Source organism: Amia ocellicauda, chromosome 4 (genome assembly GCF_036373705.1).
Source record: "Amia ocellicauda isolate fAmiCal2 chromosome 4, fAmiCal2.hap1, whole genome shotgun sequence".
NCBI lineage: Eukaryota > Metazoa > Chordata > Actinopteri > Amiiformes > Amiidae > Amia > Amia ocellicauda.
The window spans coordinates 1,513,644-1,534,593 of NC_089853.1; the positions used below are offsets into that span (position 1 = coordinate 1,513,644).

At 41.2% G+C, this 20,950-nt stretch overlaps 1 protein-coding gene across 2 annotated transcripts; it reads left to right on the plus strand.

The window, feature by feature from the left end:
• Positions 1-223: 223 nt before the first annotated feature.
• Positions 224-18,051, plus strand: LOC136747539 (BTB/POZ domain-containing protein 10). Of its 2 annotated transcripts, XM_066700423.1 has the most exons (9): positions 224-379; positions 922-1,070; positions 7,704-7,900; positions 9,470-9,764; positions 10,310-10,412; positions 12,297-12,417; positions 12,719-12,916; positions 13,998-14,108; positions 17,172-18,051. In XM_066700423.1, the coding sequence occupies exons 2-9, from the start codon at positions 970-972 to the stop codon at positions 17,477-17,479; spliced, it is 1,434 nt and encodes a 477-aa protein (XP_066556520.1). In that variant the 5' UTR covers positions 224-379; positions 922-969; the 3' UTR covers positions 17,480-18,051. The 2 variants fall into 2 exon arrangements, with proteins under 2 accessions (XP_066556520.1, XP_066556519.1); XM_066700422.1 differs by lacking the exons at positions 224-379; positions 922-1,070 and adding an exon at positions 4,716-4,872.
• Positions 18,052-20,950: the final 2,899 nt, after the last annotated feature.

A 20,950-nucleotide genomic window follows, 5' to 3' on the forward strand; every position in this document is an offset into this window, starting at 1 on the left:
GATTTGGGACGAAACAGATTCGGCAATCGACCTTTCCGGGCTCGACTCCCATCTAGCCTCGACACGGCCCGTGAATCAGCTCCGGGACGTCCCGCTTCAGTAATCGGCGACTCGGGTTTGGAGTCTGCGCAGCAGCCGCCGGGTCCAGCTGGTCTCGCAGAGCCGCAGAGATATCGCGAGAACCCGCTGGCCGGGGCCCATGGAGACGGGCCGCAGATCTCGCGAGAGTTCGGTCGCAGGGCCTGGTCGCGGAGGAGGAAGTGGCTGCGCGGTCCGGCGGAAAGGCGACTGAGATGCAGCTCAAGTGCTGTTATTTTAATTAACTTTTATTTGAAACGCAGACTCAGTGGTCACGGTTATGTGCTCTAGCCCACAAACGGTAAGAAGTCATTCTTGTTTTGTGTACAAAGCCCGTCATCCTGACTGGACTGCCTGTGCTGTAAATACCGTCTATGACTGAGTTTAGTTCATATTTATTGTTAATCATCTGTGCGGACTGTTTACTCGGTTTAACAGCTTTAATGAAATACAGTGTAAAGGAAGTTAATGCTGTGATGCATTGATACTTTAACACACGATGTAGCACGTAACGCTAACTATTTTACCGATGTATCAGTTCAATCTCAATATAGTACCATTACATTTAGCTTTGTCATATTTTAAGATGTAAACATTTAAGTTAGTGTACGTGGCCTAGATAGTTAAGCTGAAATGTTAATATAATGACCACAGCGGCATTTATGACGGCAAATCCGTGTATATTTGAGTCGTAAAGGTACGAGCTGAAGTGAACTTGTGTTGAGTGTTTAGTTGCCGTTGCAGCAGCAGCGCACGGCCTGCCCGCAGTTCAGTGCACCGCCGTGTGTTTAAAGGGCTGCCGTGCTGTGCGGCGCTTTAACGGGCTGCTGTCCTCTGTGCCAGGTGACGAGCGCAGTGCGGTGAAGCGGGTTGCACGCAGATGTGCGGGGGATGGCAGCACGGCCTCACACTTATGACAGCAACTCGAGTGATCCGGAGAACTGGGAGCGCCGAGCCAACAGCCGCCCACGCAAGCTCTGCAGACACGCCAGGTGAGCGTCTCTAGCACATAGTCTGTCCATCATGGAGGTGGACAACCTGAAACTGTTCTATTAATGCGCTGCATGTTTTACCAACTGTGTTTATTTCTTCCTTTTATCTTGGCGTGTTCATTTAAATTACTAAACGTTAAGGTCGTGTGTGTTGTTGATTTATATCAGTCACTTTGTTTGTTGACTGTTTATTTTGCTTTGGCTGAACAGTGTCATAGTTTAGGGTCTCTGTGATGTGGAGTTGGATTTTGGACATGTTAAATAAAGGTCCTAGACAGGTGTTGGGTGGATGACATTAACAAGCATCGAAAATTAGATTGAGCTACTCTTAATGTGTATGTTTTTATATCCGTTAAAGCAAAATAAGTGTGCTGCCAATGTCCATTGTTGAGAGTAGCTTAATACATTGAACAAAAGTATCAAAAAATAGTCTTTCCCTGAAGACCTATATGCACTTTGCAAATTTAAGGTTGAGATTTATTTTTTGCTTTTTATTTTTTATACAGCATATCAAATTATATAGAAATAAGTAACTTTTAATGTGTGAACACATTTTTAACTGCTTTTAAGGTTGGGGCATAAATTAATAAAATCAAAACAATGAAATGATTTATATCTGATTGGCCTAGTAGTGCCTGAAGTTTCCTGTTGGCAGTTGTGGCTCAGTTCCCAGAAAGCCAAGCCCTGCTGAAGCTGACCAATCAAATTCTCTTGAACTAGAGAGACTGATTTAACGGGTATTGTACTTGTATAGTTGTACTCTGTGTTTATTGTACAGTGTAGTCTGGATTTTGTTCTCACAGCCCCGATAGTTAGTTGTGTTTGCAGAATTGATATTAAATGGGTTCTGTTTTTAGAACTAATTTTAGTTTGGAATTTTTGTCAACAAATAGTGGTCATAGTCGTAAAAGCATTAATTGCCCTCCACTAGAACACGGTGTAACTGTTTTGTTTGTTTACTCAATGAATCATTCCTGACCTCGGATCATTTGAACTGGAATTGCTTCAATGGCAAGTCGATGTTCCCCATTGAATACCAGCCAACATAGAATTTACCTGTGAATTTAATAAGACAATCTATAGGAGCATCTGGGGGAAGGTGGACAATGGTTTTTGTCCTAAAACAGCACTGAGTTTTTACATTATTCATGTTTTTATCAATAGGTGGTGATATGTGCTAATCTGAATTCTTTTAGTAGAAATTTACTTTGATGTACATTTTTGTGAATTTAAGCTGGAGAAGCAAAAGCTGCTTGTTATGAATTTGTTCTTTTATTTTCTTCCAATATTAACACAAAGAGTTTAACAATGGAAAAAGCCTTCTTCATCAGTGTCCCAGACACCCAACACTGTACAAAAATTACAATTCATTGTTGACTGGCAGATGAGTAGATATTTCTATGTGTCTTCTGCAACCAGTCTTTGTCCAGAGTTTTAAATAGCCTTGGTCCTTTATTTGCATCTTATAAAGGTCTAATTTAATATAATCTTCTTTGAACACTCTTATTTGAGTTGCCTCTGTCACCATATATCTGTTGATTTTGCAAAACCTTTTTCCGGCTCTTTGCACAAGACTGAAATTATTTGATCCTATTGATTTTAGTTTCTTATTTGTTACTACAATGCCTGATCGATCTGTATCCATGTAAATTGGCCGAGTGTTTCATGTATCTGTAATTCAAATACCCTAGCAGAGGCGTTATGTGGATAAAAAAAAAAAAAAAAACGCAAATAAAGCATAATGTTCACAAAGCATAATTAGCGACTGACAAATTTGTGATCTGCAAACACTTCCTTCAGGCATTTCTATTGTACGTGGTTTAACATTTTTATGGTTTACTTGTCCTCCAGCCTGGTGTTTTCTTCGCATTTATTGAAACATTGTGTGCACTGATGTATTGTATAAGGAGACTTGTAATACTGATATATTTTACCAATGCCTTGTACAATTCGAGTGTCAGGCTAAATATTATTCTTGTCCTTGTATTCAAATAACACAAAAATGGAACCTGATTAGAATTGAAGGAAATGTAATGGTTTGATTTCTGCACCACTTTTTGGCATTGTGTTTTCTTCCAGTAGATTAAGAAATCACATTTCTTCCAATGTATTTCAAGTGTTCAAGCAAGCTTCAAGAGGTGCCTCCTAATAACCACTTTTAAGCCTGCTGTGGTACCATGGGGTCTCTGTGATCCCACCCCAGTGGTACTGTCAATGTAATTTTTGTCATGGTACCAGAGCAGGGTTAAAAGGTTGTTTAAGCATAGAGTTAAAGTAAATGCCACAGGGAAGGTGATTCCATATTAGTTAGTGTGCCACTTGTCTTCGGTTAACGAAGAATAAAAAGCCATATGCAAGACTATAAAGGATATTTACAGAACATGACATGCTGCTGGTAAGAATACATGACCATGAGGTAAAGAAGTGCTAAACTAGTGGAGAAAAAACTAAAGAATTGAATATCTGAATTGAAAAAGCAAGCAAAAGAGAAAAGCAATATGCACAGTATCCACAATAAATGTAATATTAAAAACTCTGAAATCAGCAACATAGTTTTAGCTCTATTTTATAGCAGTGTTGCTGTTGAACTTTTCTATGTTTTTGATGACAATACACTTTGATTTTCCTTTTTTATTTTAGATAGTCTTTGTACTGTTATTTTTTAAATGTCTGCCAACCTGACTAAGTTTATTGTTAAGGTCATATAACATGCAGTTGAAGCAATGTATTTATTTATTTTATTGGATTTGATGAAAGCATTACAAAATTGTACATTTCTGAGAATAGAATAGTAATCTGCTTTCCAAAATGTACTTCATCAGACCATTACACTTACATAATAGAAGCAAGTCGGGGATTTACAAATTTAATGTATCCCACAGATATTTAAAATATAAGGGTTTACAAAGGTTTTTTTTGTCCTCCAGATAAGAAGATAAAACAATAACAACTGACATATGTATTGACTCATCTTATATATTTTTTACATTTTGTAGAAAAACGTAGGTTAAAGCAAATGTGATTGTAGAATTTGAAGGAAACAAAAGAAAAACCTGCAGGTTCTATACCTTCCAGACCCAGGTACCCCACCTTCTCCGTCGTGAAAAGAAATTGGAAGAGTCCTATTTTAATCCTCCTTGAGATATATATATATATATATTTTGTTTCTGCTGAGGAGAGTGGGCGGCCATCTTTTAAATATTTTATAGCAAATTGATAGACGCTGCTGCCAACACGCAGGCAGAGGAATGGCTGCAAAGACGAGGCTTGGCAGCAAGCCAGAGGAACTGCTTGCGCTCCTGTTTTCCCTTCCCATTTTTATCCCTTTTGCTCAAGCCTGGGCTCCTTGCATCATCCACTTGATTCTGCTGCTTAGAGATGGAGTGATTGCAAGCTGGGAAGCAGCTCGCAGGAGGCTGTGGGGGTCAAAATACGTCACCAGCTCTGCACTCCACACGTCTGACTCACTGCCTGGGATAAAAATGATTTGCCTTTATTCCTTCGGGTCTCGCTGCTTGAACTGAATGGCTTTTAATGTGGCTGCCTTTTCTATTCTTTTTTTCTTCCTGGTTGTGCACTTAAATAGGTTTTTGGTCTGCTTTGGCAATGGTGCTGAAGGCTGAGAACTGTGACAGAATGGTAACGGGGTATCACAAATATGCTGAACTTTGAAAGTAATGCCCAAGGATGCTGAGCCGGCTTCCAAGGCTTCATTGTTCGGAGGAGCGCAAGTCTTTTGTGCTTTCATCCCCCAGTTCATCCCATGTTGCTTTGTCTTTAACCTACCATGCAAGGCAGACGGGTAGGTATTGCATTTGCCGTCTTAATTGTTTTTGCTTCACTTCCTGAAAAAAAATTGAATTAGTCTCGTGAAAGAAGGGGATTCTAGTGTGTGTAAAATCCTATGTTGAAATTGTAACATTTACATTTAAAAGTTTTTGCACAGAAGTGTTAATCTAGTACAAGTGTATGATTCCTCTCGGATTTAATACAGTTGCTCTGCTGGCAGCTAGTGTCTTATTTTAGAGGGCATGTCCATATTATACCGCTGAAGATTAACCTCTGCATTCTTGCTGTTCTGTCTTGTAATGTTTTAAACAAAGACAATTGTGTATTCTGTGAATATTAAGTGGCAATTAAAACTATTGATTTTTTTTTTTTAATGGATTTTATATTCCTTGAAGGGATGTGCATTTCCTTACCTGAGAGTCTGAATGCCATCCTATAATTATGGATGAATATAGTGTAGGGGGAATTTGGGTTCTATTCATGACCCTGATTTGAGCTTGTTTATGGTGTGCTGTTTAGGTAAACTTGCACGGTTCTTGAGTTCTGTTCTGTAGTCAGTGGTTGACATGCTTATGTGAATAAACTTTATTGATTCATTAAATTACTAGTGAAGAGGCAACTGGGATTGCTCTTTGATCATGTAAATGGAAACCTTTCAGGATGTCTGTCTCTAAGATTGCCAGGTTGCACATATTTATTTTATCTCCACTGTAATTATGTCAATAACCCAGTTGGGTGTTGGTTGGTGTGAATACCTAATTAAAGCACGTTTTCCATTCCGTATGCGTATTTGTTTGGTTACAGAGTGAATTGCACTTCCTCACTTCTTTCAGTTCTTTGTTTCATAAATCGCTGCTCCGGTTCCTGCATTTCCCTTTGTGTGTGGAAGTGGGATGTTCCTGTGTCAATCAGTATAGCACAATGTCTGAGATGGGTTATTCTGCAAGCTGTTTAAACTCTCATGCCTCACTGTCTTTAGCACTGGTGTAATAGTAAATTGGATACTCTTTATTTCAGCCAATAAGTAACTAAGCCCAAATGTTACTGTAGTTGAATGTTTTGATTGGCTCTTCTTTAATTCCTGTCAAGTTTAAATGCTTTGTGTACTGTTAATTAGATTCGTCAGTTTACTCCCCCACACCTCCAAACATTGTTTTATTTCCAGGTCGTGTCAAGTGTCTACTGAAATATAAAATAGTTCTGTTTCAGTGAGACTTTAAATTTTGACCAAAGATGTGTCCGTTCCTGTGTAGGTGTCATATTACTGCAGAAGAAGGTTTTGTACTTCATAGCAACACAGCAGGTAGTGACTTGGACCAGTGTGCTGAAATAAGACCTTGCATGGGAACCTAATTGCTTTCTGGACCTGCACGGCACTGTCTGTATTGCTAGAAGTCATTTATGTTGTTTTATGGCAGTACATTAGGTACAGCTGATTTAAAAAGAAAACAAGAATATCATAAATTGTAAAAATGACCAATTGCAGTTGGGTGGACATTGTTAAATTTCATCCCTGCTGCTTCTGTACCTGATTGAAAATAATGATGCATAATTAGCTTGGATTCATGATTGGATTTTGTCTTTCTACTGGGCCATAAAGGACCACAGTTATGTTTTTAAACTGTTCACTACTTTGCCATTTGTTAAGTGTGTGTTTGTATTCAATGGCTGTAAAACATAAGGTCATGTTAATGGTGTTTCAGACCTATAGACTACTATGACCTAAAGCCAGTCAAGAATAAATCCTGTAGAAGAAGGGACTGATGTTAATTTAGGTTGGTACAAAAAATAAAACCTTAGATATTAAATGGTTTGAGGAAAATCCCCAATCTTATGTACCACGTGTATCCTGGCACATCTTCAGAGAGATGATTATGTAAAACAATTAAATTCTCATCCTCTCATTTCCCATTATTGCATATGATTCACCTGTTGGCCTCTTCATAGTGAATATTATCACCATATAAACGACTTTATTTATGTATTTATCAAGTACCTTAACTAAGTAAAATATTGCAGTGGGAGAACCCCCCCAACACACACACTTCTTATACTTTAATATTACTTAAAATGTTTTACAGTAGTAAGTATTGTGTACCCACCCACATTGCTGTTTTGTTTTTCTTAAAGATCCAAAAATAAATTGTGGAAAGTAACCTAAGTGGGTATACCTAAGTTCATAACTATCATAATTGTGGGTCATTTACTATCTGGTGCTCATAACCTTTAATGAAAGCTCTGGTTTATATATTAAAGTAATGTCTTAAATTGATGCTTGAATGTAAAACGCAAGAACATTGTCAATTAAACGATGTGGTATGAATACAGGGGGGCATGTAGACTCTGGGATATCACACAGCTGCTCATAATGTAGAACTGTGTACTTTGAATCCATCAGGGAAGAATCTAGCCACTATGGTGTGTTCACCTACATAGGACAGTCTAGGTTGAGTTAAAAGGGAGAGGGCACATCAAAGACAACTTGACTGTGCTGTTGATTTATGGGTTTTGTATTGTGGTGCATTCTGTAGCCCCCAGCGTTGTACAGTTAGGCCTTGAATACAGTCACTGGGTCATTTTGCAAACAAATTCAGCTAAATAGATTTTTTACTTGCTTTTGCAACCACAGGGAATTAAAAAAGTATTTTTATTGATATCCCTGATACTCGGCACTAATAAGTGATTTTTGTCGCACAGGGCAGTTAAGAATACTGCAGGTTTGTACTAATGTTTTCTGTATCAGACATTTTCAGACATTAATAAAGTGCAGTGCAAAACGTGTGTGTATGTATGTGTGTCTGAATATTTTTGTTTTGGTTTAATAATTTTTTGTATTTTCTTCAGTGCCCAATCACGTGCTTCTAAACTAGAAGCTGATCTGGTGAAGATGAGTCTCCATGGTGCCAGTGGAGGGTGTGACCGGTCCAGGGACCGCCGCAGGTCCAGTGACAGATCCCGGGATTCCTCACACGAGAGGGGAGAGAGCCAACTCACCCCCTGCATCAGAAATGTCACTTCCCCTACTCGACAGCACAACATTGGTGGGTGCTTAAAACTGCTTGTATGAGCTAATTCATTGCAATACCTTCTCTATGGATGCAGTGTACTCACTTATGATCAAGTCCTCCCCATCAGCTGTCAAGAACAGTTAATTTAATTCCGAAAGTCATGAATAATAATGTTAATGATAAAAAGAAACTTCTCTGTTTGTAGTTTTCTTTTTTCTTTCTGGAATGTCATTTAAAAAAAATATCCAGACGCAATAAATAATAGTTCAATTAGTCCATGCAATCGCACATGTGAAAAGGCCTGAAAACCTGTATAATACAGAAGGTATTGAATTAATTGCAGACAGTCTATTGGTATTGCCTGGCATTAAATCCGACTATCCACCCCTCACCCCAGATGTATTGTGTTGCTGTCTTATGGCTGCAGCTCAGATAAAAGTTCAGAATAATAGATTGTGAAATTAAACTCCTGATGTACCCTTCCTCCTCAACTCGATTCCAGTTTGCATACAGTACAATGCAGTTCTGGTGCAATGCATGCATAATTGTTATATGACTACCCTCAGGCTTACACTGTTACAGGAAGATTTCTGTACTGCGTTTTCCACACTGCTAATGAGCTGTATTTTGCTTTGTATTTGTATTCATAGGTATAGCTTTTAATGAATAATGAAACTCACAGAGGATCAAAGGTTATTGTAACGAGAAGGTGTCTTTAGGAAACCTTGCAAAGAAACTTTCCTTATAACATCACTGTTTCGTAGTGATACAGATTTCACTGGTTTATATAACTGGCAGGGCAAGAATCAGTTTATTTTATTCCCCCAAATATAGTAATTCATGTTATTGTAATGCAGTGCCAGTTTTGAACTTGGCCACTATCTTGGCAGTATCCTCCCCCTCATTGCCTTTTTATGTTCTAGTATTGATTGTATTTTTAAACAAAGTGCTGCCTTAAGATGCTAGTCTCGATCATTGCTACTGTAATGAATCAGTCTCGCTTTATAAAGGCTAGTTCTGGTGAATTAACAATTTAGTGTTATCAGCATCTGGTTGGTGTTTTAGGGAGTAAGATCTTCTATCATGAATGTAGCCTTTCATGGTGACAAATATTACTCTGACTCAGATGGCATTTTCTCACCCGTACCTCTAAGCCATTAATCCATTAGGTGCCTTTTCATTGTGCACACAGCCTGCAAGAGCTTAACAATGAGTCACAAAACTGTGGGGCATAGGAGAAAAAAAAAACATTCTAAAGAAAGTGCTTAAAAATAAATGACTTCAGGGTAATAAGCCATAAATAAAAAAATAAAAAAAATCTATACAGAAAGAATTCATTAGATATTTTCTGACAGCTTTTAAATGTAGTAATAGCTAAAATTCTAAGCAAGATGGGGTGAGTACATAACAAAAAGGGCAATGCTGGTCAGAAAGAGGCCACTCTGAGAACAGCCATCGTACAATTTGGCAGGTTGGCAAGACAAGGGATATCTGCAGACAGATGGCAGACCCACAACCCCGCCCCCCAAACCCCCACCCCACCCCCAAATAGAGCGTCAGTATATCGCGAAGACTGAATTGCCTCTTGCCTTGGACTTCCAGATCGAGAACGAGATCTCAACTCCTCTTCGCGGCCCAGCAGCCCCCGGCCTCAGAAAGCCTCCCCGAATGGCTCCAGCAGTAGTGGGGTCATCAGCAGCAGGAACAGCAGCTTGTCCAGCTCGGAGGGCAACTGCAAGAGCGTGGGGGTGGGCGAGATGGTATTCGTCTATGAGAATGCGAAGGAGGGTGCCCGCAACATGAGGACCTCAGAGAGGGTGACGCTCATTGTGGACAACACTAGATTCGTGGTGGACCCCTCTATCTTTACCGCACAGCCTAACACTATGCTTGGCAGGTACAACAAATCCTCTTACGTTTATTTGTTTTATTGTCTACTCTGTGAGATGCATTTAAACCCCATTTTTATATACTGTATTCACTTTCAATTCCGTGGTTTTGTAATTGTGTCTGAGGCATCGGTATTCCACGTGAACAGTCAACCAGAGAAAACATTCCTGTTGCTAATATTTAAAGTGTATGGGAATGTTTGAATTAACCCAGTGTGCAACTACACTTCCATTTAATACAGCAGTTTGCTTCAATTTAATACACTATCCAGTGTTTTATAACAATACTATGTTTTCAATTAAGAATGAGGAAAAGCTAAAAATGTTAGCCTCTCTAATTTCTTCTCTGAGCTATGTGTTGCTTTTTTTTTTTTAACTAAGTAGAAATAATCCAATACAATTTTAGGAAATGTGTCAATATTGTAATAATTGTGTTGTAGATGCTTGTTATGGCATATGCAATGCAATGTATTATTGCCAGTTGCCATTGAGTGGTGGATGGGTGAATTCCAGTACAATCCTTAATTGTGTACATGTCATTCAATTGTTACAGAATGTTTGGATCCGGAAGGGAACACAATTTCACACGTCCCAATGAGAAAGGAGAATTTGAGGTAGCAGAAGGAATCAGCTCGACTGTGTTTCGCGCTATTCTGGTAAGGATGCTTTTAAATGTACGTTTCCTTTACATTTGCAGTTGTTTTGATCTGTTTGGTGGCTTTACTGACTTGGGCTATTCCCATTTAAAGTTTTACAAGGTCACTTTTGAACTTTCAGCAGCCTATTTGAAGCAGACATTTGCTTTTTAAAATGTATTTATATGATGGATTCAGAATACAACTTGTAAACTAGTTTCAATGTCTATTAAAAGTAAGGTGGGTTAATAAAAAAATAAATTATAACAAAGGTACTATATAGACGAGACGCACTGTTTTATTATGTATAAAACTTTCAGATGAAGTGAATGCTTAATTAGAATCATGATCAAATATGGGATCAAATGTTTTTGCTCTGTAGGCAGAATTAATCTGCTAAATAATGTACAGTAAAATTAACCTGGTGTGTGCTCTTTTCATGCAACTACATAAAAGACATTCCCTAATAAACTAATAAACACAATAGGCAACTTCCACCCACCCCCCACCCCCCTTCATTCATACTTGTTATTGTTCAGGGAATTGATTCTACTGTGATATAAGGCAGCATAGAGTTCAGGTGTAGCTAATCAAGTAATCAAGGGACTGAATATTTTGATTGTGCTCATTTGTCAAGTTTCCTGTTAGAATGCGATTCCTGGTTTTCATGATTTGGTGTGTAGATGTCTGCATACTTGTGTTCTTGTTGTTTCCATTTTTATAACATTTGAGATAATGCTGGTTGACAATTTGAATACATATACAGCTAAAACAATGTTAGTGTTTAATTTACTTTTTGGTTTAGTTATGTGTCTGGAAAAAACCTTAGGCTTATTAAAATACATTTATGTTCTCAAGCCTGATTTCAGAGGAGTGGGTATATTTGCTTACATGTGCAATCTCCACTGAACCTTTTACAATTTAAAATATATGCTGTGCATTTCTTAAATAGGCATACATAAATTGTTAAACTGTCAAATTCACGAATCATTGCTTTTCTAGGGACAGCAACATGGTTTTATTAAATTCAAGTGTTTAATTGGCGGTGAAGCTTTTTTGGGTAATGATTAGAGATCTATGGTTTAATTTTAGTGTTGTAAGAAAACCGCAGTGTTTATGGAACTTCTCTCAGCAAGGTTTTTTCACCTTTTAAAAGCACATTTCTGTACCTTTCCCATGTCTGTCTTACAATAAGTAATAATAGTACAGTACACCTATCAGATTATCTGAGCAGTCTTACGTAAAAAAAGATTTACAAGGATTAGCTATTAATACGGTTTGCCATTCCATGGCTTTCATTTGTTTCATTATGTACAATTGCCACACGGCCGTCGGGTGACGCACACAGAACATACTAAACCTAATATAGGAGCAACAGAAGGTATTGTTTTTCAGTTTATATTTGCTTGTTTTTTTCCTTAAAACACTGAATGTTTTATGTTCAAATTATTATCTCTTCATTCGTGCCTATATTTGTGTATTTGTGCACATTTGGGAGTTCTATGAAAAACTGGGTTAAGATTAATATGTATGTACAGGATGTCAGTGCCTTTGTGGTTGACTCCGGGCTAGCTTTATACATGTGATGGGATCATTAAATCAAATTTAGCAGCTATAAGCTTTAGAGACGAAAGGGGAAGACATAAAAAATGTAGAATTGCAAGCTTGAAGAAAGTTAGCTTTTAATAGCTCTTTAATTTAAATTGGAATCCGTCTTGAATATTGAGTGCTGCCTTGTTTCTTTATATGTGACTGATCTCCATGTTTTTCAAGCTGTAAGCAGATCTGTGCACTTAAGGGGAAAAAAAATATTGACGGTACAGCCATTTGCTTTTAGGGAAAGGTTTATGAGTAATGCTGCTTCAGTAATGGCTGACTGTTTTGTGTGCATTTCTTAACTGGCAGGATTACTATAAATCTGGGATAATCCGCTGCCCTGATGGAATCTCCATTCCAGAGCTGAGAGAGGCATGTGACTATCTCTGCATCTCCTTCGACTATAGCACTATAAAGTGCCGAGACCTGAGTAAGTATGGTTTTTGTGATTCTCTTTACCAAACAGACTGAAGGATAGAGGAATAACTACTGCATGGAAGAAGCTCAAAACTAACACCGTGAACCACAGCACTTTAGAGAATGTGGACAAGCTGGTATCAGAATTGCTTTAAAATGCCATTTACGGTTATGTAGAGTGTCAAAGTCAATTTGTCAGATGTTCTGGAGCTTGAAGTGTGGGTTGCCATTCGTAGATATTTACCCCTCTCTCTCTCCTGTGTTCTGGAAGCAGGCTCTCGTGCTGACCTTAATTTGTCCCCGCTTGCCTGTAGGTGCACTAATGCACGAGCTCTCCAACGATGGAGCACGCCGGCAGTTTGAGTTCTACCTGGAGGAGATGATCCTGCCACTGATGGTGGCCAGCGCGCACAGTGGGGAGAGAGAGTGTCACATCGTAGTGCTGACGGACGACGATGTCGTGGACTGGGATGAAGAATATCCCCCGCAGATGGGGGAGGAATATTCACAGAGTGAGTCTCGGTTGACTTTCATGTGTTTACCCTTCATTTAGACATCTTGACAATCTTTTAACTCAGTTTTAAATCTAGACAAACCTGTATTTGATGTAAACTTTCAGCATTTTCTGCTTTCAGTGTTATATTTATGTAGCTTTTCCATATTAAGAAGTTTACTATGGAAATATTCTAATGTAACGGTGGTAATACCCAGAGAAATATACTGAAGAAAAACATAAACACAACATGCAACAATTTCAAAGATGTTACCAAGTTCATATATGGAAATCAGTCAATTGAAATAAATTAATTAGGCCCTTGTCTATGGATGAAGTTTTGAGGGGGTGTGCAATTGGTCCACCAGAGCTGCAGTCAGGTCAAGACCCTGGTGAGGATGACAAGCTTGCAGATGAGCTTCCCTGAGATGTGCAGAAGTGTATCGGTTGCGAGAACCCACAGTTTCATCAGGTCTGATTATCCCACAGATGAAAAAGATGTATGTGGAGTCCTGGGCTGCTGTTGTCACATGGTCTGTGGTTATGAGGCCGCTTGAACGAACTGCCAAATTGTCTAAACTGATGTTGGCGGTGGCTTATGGTAGAGAAATTCACATTCAATTCTCTGGCAGCAGCTCCCTCCAAACATGAGACATCTGTGGCATTGTGTTGTGTGACAAACCTGCACATTTTACAGTGGCATTTTATTGTCCTCAGCACAAGGTGCACCTGTGTAATGATCACGCTGTTTAATCAGTTCTTGATTTGCCGCACCTGTCGGGTGGATGGATGATCTCGGCAAAGGAGGAATCTCACTAACAGGGATGTCAACACATTTGTGCACAACATTTTAGAGATCCTTTTTGACCTTATGGAACATTTTCTTGGATCTTTCATTTCAGCTCATGAAACATGGGACCAACACTTTCCATGTTGGGTTTGTGTTTTTGTTCAGTATAAATAAACTTACAAAAAATAAGGGCTATAATGTATTTACTGTAAAATTATAAGACTTCTCACTTTTATGGTTTTAATTTAATACACCTTAGAATTGAACTTAGGTTTACAAATCATTAACTTTTCTCTTTTTTTCATTCCAGTAATTTACAGCACAAAATTGTATCGGTTCTTCAAATATATAGAAAATAGAGATGTTGCCAAATCAGTTTTAAAAGAGAGGGGTCTGAAGAAAATCCGATTAGGCATTGAAGGTAAGGCTTTCCCTTGTTTGGAATGATCTATGTTGAACAAGTACTTGAGGTTTTCTTATGTGTGGTCATATCATATCTATAAGCATTTTCCTGAGGTTTTGTAGGGGTGAAATGATGTGCCTGTATTTCTGGCTCTTGCTTCCAGGATTGTTCCCTTACAGATACAAGCTTTTAATGGAGGAAAAAAACATGATTTCCTCTGCATGGAAGGAAAGAGCTCTTCTGTGTCCCCTTATAGACGTTTCAAATATTCATATTTTAGCAGTGGTGGAGAATCAGTGACCACTTCAGCACGGTATCAGCATGTGTAAATGAAGAGCTATATATAAGATGGTTTGCTTATCAAGTATTGGGAGGCTTTGACACTGCAGGCTCCTTTCACTGCTCCCAATTAGCACTTTTCTTGGGAGTACCCAGTGTCTAGTCCTAGTGTTACCTGAGTGTGTATTCAACTGTGGTTATCTGAGAAAAGAAGCACTGCCCAAGGGGGAGGGGGTTACAGTATAAACAAACCATCGCAAGGGAGGAGGCAGCGAGCTGGTAAGAGAGCTTTCCCCCGAGGCGTACCTACTAGGAGCCGTACCAACGCTATGATAGAAGCCACAGGGGCCCCTTGGGGCCACATCTGGGCTGCCCAGACGTGAAGTCTGCAGTCAAGCTGGAGTTGGAAGAATAATGAATGGTTTATCCACGGGGCAACAAAAAACCTTGTGCCTACAGCGAAGCCTAGTAATAGCGGCCTCCTGCTCTACTAGCAGGGCTAGGAGCAGGGCCAATATTATGACCACACCATATAAGCACAGGGTGCAGTCTCACACCCTGTGCTCAACCTACAGCAGGCTAACCAGACTGGATACCACTGCTGGATAGTTCAATTAAATAATGGAACTATATACACAGCAGCAGTGGCCGCCTGCACATCTAGCATAGCTAGGGCGGGGCCACAGACTGCTGGCAAAGGAACTATGTACAATGGTGGGGTACAGGTGTAGTGTAGCGGGTAGGCCTCTGCCTTGCGCACCTTTCAGAAACTGGGCCACCAAAAAATGAGAGCCCGGAGGCTCGCCATCAATCCTGACATGTCATGAGGAGATGGCGGCCAAATAAACCTTGAGGGTGGACGGGGTTGCCCTGGTCCAACAGCTTCTGCAGGAATTGCAGAATGACACCTATATGGCAATTAACTGGGTCATGAGACCAAGTTTGAAAAGTCTGCCAGCGGTAGGAGTACCACGGTGAGGCGCTATCAGCAGAACTATCGCTCGTTCCTGCCTGATCTTCTCCAGAACCACTGGGAGAAGAGGGAATGGTGGGAATGCGTAGAGGAGACTGTGCGGCCCCAGGGTCCCTGTTTGATTCCAAAGAGAGAACCATAGGGGACAATGTGTGGACTCCGCCGAAGCGAAGAGATCCCCCTCTGCCCTGCCGTAGCGGCTCCAAAGCTGCTGAATCACCAGCGGGTGGAGGTGCCATTCCGACACCGGGGGGCCCTCCCTGAGAGAGGAGGTCCGCCGCTGTGTTGGAGATGCCCGGGAGGTGGGCTGCACTGATGGAACGCAGCTGAGGCTGCGTCAACAGAAGTGGACGACGCACTAGCCAAAATAGTATGTGCAACTGCAGACCTCCCTGCCTGTTGATGTAAGCAACCACCGCTGTGTTATCTGTCCGCTCTAAAACATGACTGCCAAGAAGTGAAGCGCAAAGTGACAGAGACAGAGGAGCACAGCTCGTAATTCCAGGGCATTGATATGGAGGGCCCTGACATGTGCCGTCCAACTGCCCCAGACTGCCTCGCAACACTAGAGTGCCTAGTGGGAGTTGCTGTTGTAAGCGCCTATCCACTGGCAACGCGACGCAATGCAACACAACACAGTGGGGGAGGGGCACTACACATACGTTACTGCACTGGGGCACTGGGTCGAAAAACCAGGGAACACTTCTACCAAGTTGTGCCTTTTCTTTTGTGACAACAACACGGGAGGTCCCGAGGTTGTAACACAAAGCAACGCCGAATTGTGCTGAACAAAGCACTGCACACTGCAAGCGCCGCGTGGGCCGTACAGGCCTTACAGGGCCCTCAAAGCCGAAGCGGGGCTTGACACACCAGAACCACTACACGGATGAGTGAGCGCGGCAGAGCTCAATCCAGTCAACTGGAAGAGCGAAACCTCCTACAGCCACAGCCGCGGGCTGTAGTGCCGGCGCAAGCCGGCAGAGGAGCCGCTCTTGGGCAATGTCTCTTACGACAGACCGAGGCTTAGGCTGGGCGGCCAGTCTCGACTATTACTGCCGCTGCGTGCGTTCTCGCTGTGGAGCAAAAAGTCCTGTGGACAAAAACCAACACCGCGAACTAGCCTGAATAATAATATTATTAATATTAAACAACGAGTAGTCATGTGAAAGCTGAGATGAACCGAGGTGCAGACGTAACAAAACAGAGTGGCAAATTTAAATAAAATTTAAGCACAACAAATAAGCAAAACACACAACTGTAGTGAATCGGTGGGTGGATGGTACTATTTGTACTACCAGCCAGCTGAAAAACACAATTTCTGTTTTTTATTCACAAACACGGAAGCTATCGCCTGTCTTGACGAACCAAGGCGAAGGGCAAAAAGAGGAAGTCTTTGTGCAGATGTCACCTTTTATACATTTTATACATATGTCATTGGCCCTTGTGCCCGTAACTCATTCCGCTTCCTGTTTGAGTGACGGGCACAAGGGCCAGTGGCAGCTTTGATAGACAAATGTCTTCGATACGTTCCAGCGATGCGTGCTAAAACTCCTCCCTTTGGGCAGTGCTTCTAACTCGAAAGATAACCGCAGTTTACCGGTTTGATGATTCACCAGTAACACGATTTAGAAAGCAGGACATCGAGACTGCCTGCTTGTTCCTACATGAGGTAGAGGAGCAGTACAGCTGGTGCGTTCCTCATTATTCTTTAACGTCTGTGTTCGTCGTGGGGAGGGAGGTGGGGTGCCCCTTGCCTCGCTCTGCTCAGTGGATGCAGGCAGGTTTCTAATGGCGATGTGGCTGCTTCCCTCCCTGTTTTTGACACGCAGGTTACCCCACCTACAAGGAGAAGGTGAAGAAGAGGCCGGGGGGGCGGCCCGAGGTGATCTACAATTATGTCCAGAGACCCTTCATCAGAATGTCCTGGGAGAAGGAGGAGGGGAAGAGTCGGCATGTGGACTTCCAGTGCGTGAAGAGCAAGTCCATCACCAACCTGGCCGCGGCTGCGGCGGACATTCCTCAGGACCAGCTGGTGGTGCTGCACCCCGCGCCCCAGGTGGATGAGCTGGACGTCCTGCCCATGCCCCTGGGCCCCGGCGGCGGCGACCCCGACCCCGACGCCCCGCCCGCTGTGTGAGACGCGCCTCCGCACGCTGCAGTGAGGGCCAGAGCGGCACGGTCGCCTTACTGCCTTTGCACTCATCCGCAGCCTTACAGTCTGAACCAGCTGGGTGACTGTAGCACCTAAACATGGATGCAAACCTTCGGCAACAGTGTGTCTGTGACCAAAGCAGTAAACGTTTAGTTTTTTTAAGAAATTTTAATTAACTTTACAAACCCACTACTTTTGAATCAGCCTGGCAGTATTAATTTCCACGCGTGGGGCTGCTGCACAGTGTGGTGCTCTTGTGTTTTAGGTTTGCCTTCACTCGCAGGCCCGTGCCGTGAAGCCGCTCGGCACCCGGGGGACAAGGGGCGCTGTGGAGCGCTGCCGTGTAGCCGCGATGCCTCGATGCAGCGCGCTCTCGGCTAAATCCTCCCTCATTACTTAGTGACACATTGCGCAGTCGGTCACAGACCTGGCCTGGCGGTTTGATGCTGTGTATTTACTTGCCAGAGTGTATTCAGCTGAACATGTATATTTCCTGTGGTCGGGATCCTTTTGTTTAAAGCTTGAAACCATTGTTTAATAAAGACTTTGAAAGTGCAGTGCTGTTTGGGGTTTCAGTATATTCAGATGGTGTTTTTTTCCTTCTTTCTGGTGATCGTTACTGCAGCACCAGGAACATCCGACTCCGGTGTGGGATTTATAGAATGGGTTTGATTGGTGACTTTCAGCAGCACTGTGGTTCTTCTTACTTTGATCATTGTACCAGTGTTGGTGATGCCCCATTTTAGTGTGAAGCTCTGAGTGTGGCGAGGAGTTCTTCTCCAAACATTGTGATCATGCCAAAGGGAACAGGGGGCCATACTTCACTTTGTACAGAGTGTTAAAAGTTAAGGTATCGGGTGTTTCCAAAAAGATTATTCAGGTCATCAAACTTGATGTATTGTTAAGAACAAACAAACAAGATCTCCAATATGATTACATCCAGAATCCAGACGGGATGCCAGAATAACAATTCCTGAGAAATTACACCCCTGAATTGAGCTAATTTTAGTCACAAGATTAACTGCAGGGCTTCTTCAGCTTGACCCAAACGAGCATTAGACCAAACGCACAGGGCAGGGAGCGCGCAGGCAGGGAGCGCCTCCTCACTGTGCAGGGAATCAGCACTGCTGTTGCCTGGCAGCTGGCAGCGAGGCGCGGGAGCAGGCCTGGATTCGGCCACGGCTCCTTATTGTCAGGGAAACGCTTAACCACAATAATGTACAGGGAAAAAGTCCCGTGTGACACTTTCATTGCATTGGATTAGGCTTTTCCTGGGAAAATGGAAATTTGACTTATATTTGCGTTTAGATTGTTTTTGATAAAAGTAATGTTTACATGAAAAGGTTGTTTTAGAAATGATTTCCTGGCTCTACAGGAGCTGCACAGATCCACTTGCAGGAGATCATTGATTATGCTTCAGTTTCTGTGCATCTTTCCTTGGGAAATTGCTTTGACGATACCTTTTCTGCTTTATTTTTCCCACTACATACTCGGAGATCACCAGGTCTTGATGTCTTGAGACATGTTGAGACGTGTCTCAAGACATCTTAAGACACGTCTATAGACGTCTATTCTTTTTCCTAAGAATAAATTAAACGTTACAGTTTGTCCAGTTGATAGTTTTTAATAACAATCATTTTGCAAAGCAACAGGATAATCAAATATTACATAGTCAATGGTAATTATCTTCTTCAATTAAAAAAATACTCATAACTTCACATTGATATAGTTTTTATACCGAGGTTTTTCAGTCAGATCAGTTAATGGCAGCATCGTCTAAAAGTGCTGGCTGGCCTTATTTCCAGTCCTATAAGGGTCTCTCATTTATGCTGGAAGGTGGCGAGTGTTTTTGTCATTTTCGTCTGTTTTGTTCAATGGCAGAAGAACAGTTCCTTCAAAGCAAACTTACTGAAGGCCTGTAAATTAAAAATGTAATCTAATTAAAAAGTAAAATAAATAACTTTAATATAATAAAGTTTAACAGCAGTTTACTGTAAAATAAGTCGTGTAATGTATCTTTTGATAAATTGATAATTCTATATTACAATAAATACATCATGCAGTGTTTTAAGCAATAACAGGCACATTATAATTGGATGCAAATGCAACACACCTACCAGGAAAAACAAATGTTTGCATTCATACTTAAAATATTATTATTTCTAAAGTTTATAAAGAAAAAAAAATGCATTAGTTAAAAAATAGCATCCATGGCTGCAAATGGACACAAAGCATATACATTTTACCCGTTTATTCCAGTGTGGTCTACAATGACACGCATGCTGTCCTAGTATTCTCTGTACAGCTGGTTTTGCATTGGCCCATGTAAGACAACTGGAGGCCCCCCACACCAAGAGCATCCACATGGAAAGATGACACCCAGTAATGCAATATGAAAGGGGAGTACTGTATGTGATTGTACAATATAAACCAACAGACACAGACAGACTTTTGCTTTCCTCTCCACAGACCCGTCTCTGACAGAACTGAGCAGCGGCATGTGTTGAAAGCTTGCATCGCCCAAGGGCTGGCTGAGCTTCATTAGCATCAGCAGCAAACTCTACAGTGCAAAACCTACAGAAAAATACACTATCCACTTATACCTGATGATCAGCGTCTACTATTATATCCTCCTGTTCATCTGCTTAATTCACTTCCTCATCTGTCTATTCTCACCTGGAAATGTATGTGAAAGGGAATTTAGTAAGAACATCAGAAAGATTACAATCGAGAGGAGGCCATTTGCTCCATCGTGCTCGTTTGGTGTCCATTAATATCTAAGTGATCAAGGATCCTATCCAGTCTGTTTCTGAATGTTCCCAAATTGTCTCTTCAGCCACATCGCTGGGGAGTTTGTTCAGATTGTGACGCCTCTCTGTGTGAAGAAGTGTCTCCTGTTTTCTGTCTCGAATGCCTTGAAGCCCAATTTCCATTTGTGTCCCCGGGTGCGTGTGTCCCTGCTGATCTGGAAAAGCTCCTCTGGTTTGATGTGGTCGATTTCATGATTTTGAAGACTTGAATCAAGTCCCCATGTAGTCTCCTCTGTTCCAGGGTGAAAAGGTTCAGCTCCTCAGTCTCTCAGTAGGACTTTCCCTTCAGACCTGGAATAAGTCTGGTTGCTCTCCTCTGAACTGCCTCTAGAGCAGCGATATCTTTCTGTCCACAGTATCCAGATGAGCTCTAACTAGTGATTCCAGATGATAAAATAACACCATAGTAAAGAGAGGGAAATTACATTAAAACTAATGATGTCTAGGCATAATAGTCAATATGTACAACTGCAGAATAAATATTTGATATTAAGTAGTGATTTAACTATTTTTCCATAAGTATGCTTTTATTAGTGCTTCCTCTGCACTGTGATGTTCAACAATCAACTTACTGTTCAATCCTGAAAACAATAATACAATATATATTAGGCTACTGCATAGTAATTAAGTATATTAGTTTGATTTG

What these genes read in the sequence shown, in the direction of transcription:
- LOC136747539 (XM_066700422.1), top strand. Translation starts at nt 4,748, where the DNA reads ATGCCCAAGGATGCTGAGCCGGCTTCCAAGGCTTCATTGTTCGGAGGA. An exon ending in TATAAAGTGCCGAGACCTGA is followed by an intron (nt 12,418 to 12,718) that starts GTAAGTATGGTT and finishes GCTTGCCTGTAG; the next exon opens with GTGCACTAATGCACGAGCTC. An exon ending in GGGGGAGGAATATTCACAGA is followed by an intron (nt 12,917 to 13,997) that starts GTGAGTCTCGGT and finishes TTTTCATTCCAG; the next exon opens with TAATTTACAGCACAAAATTG.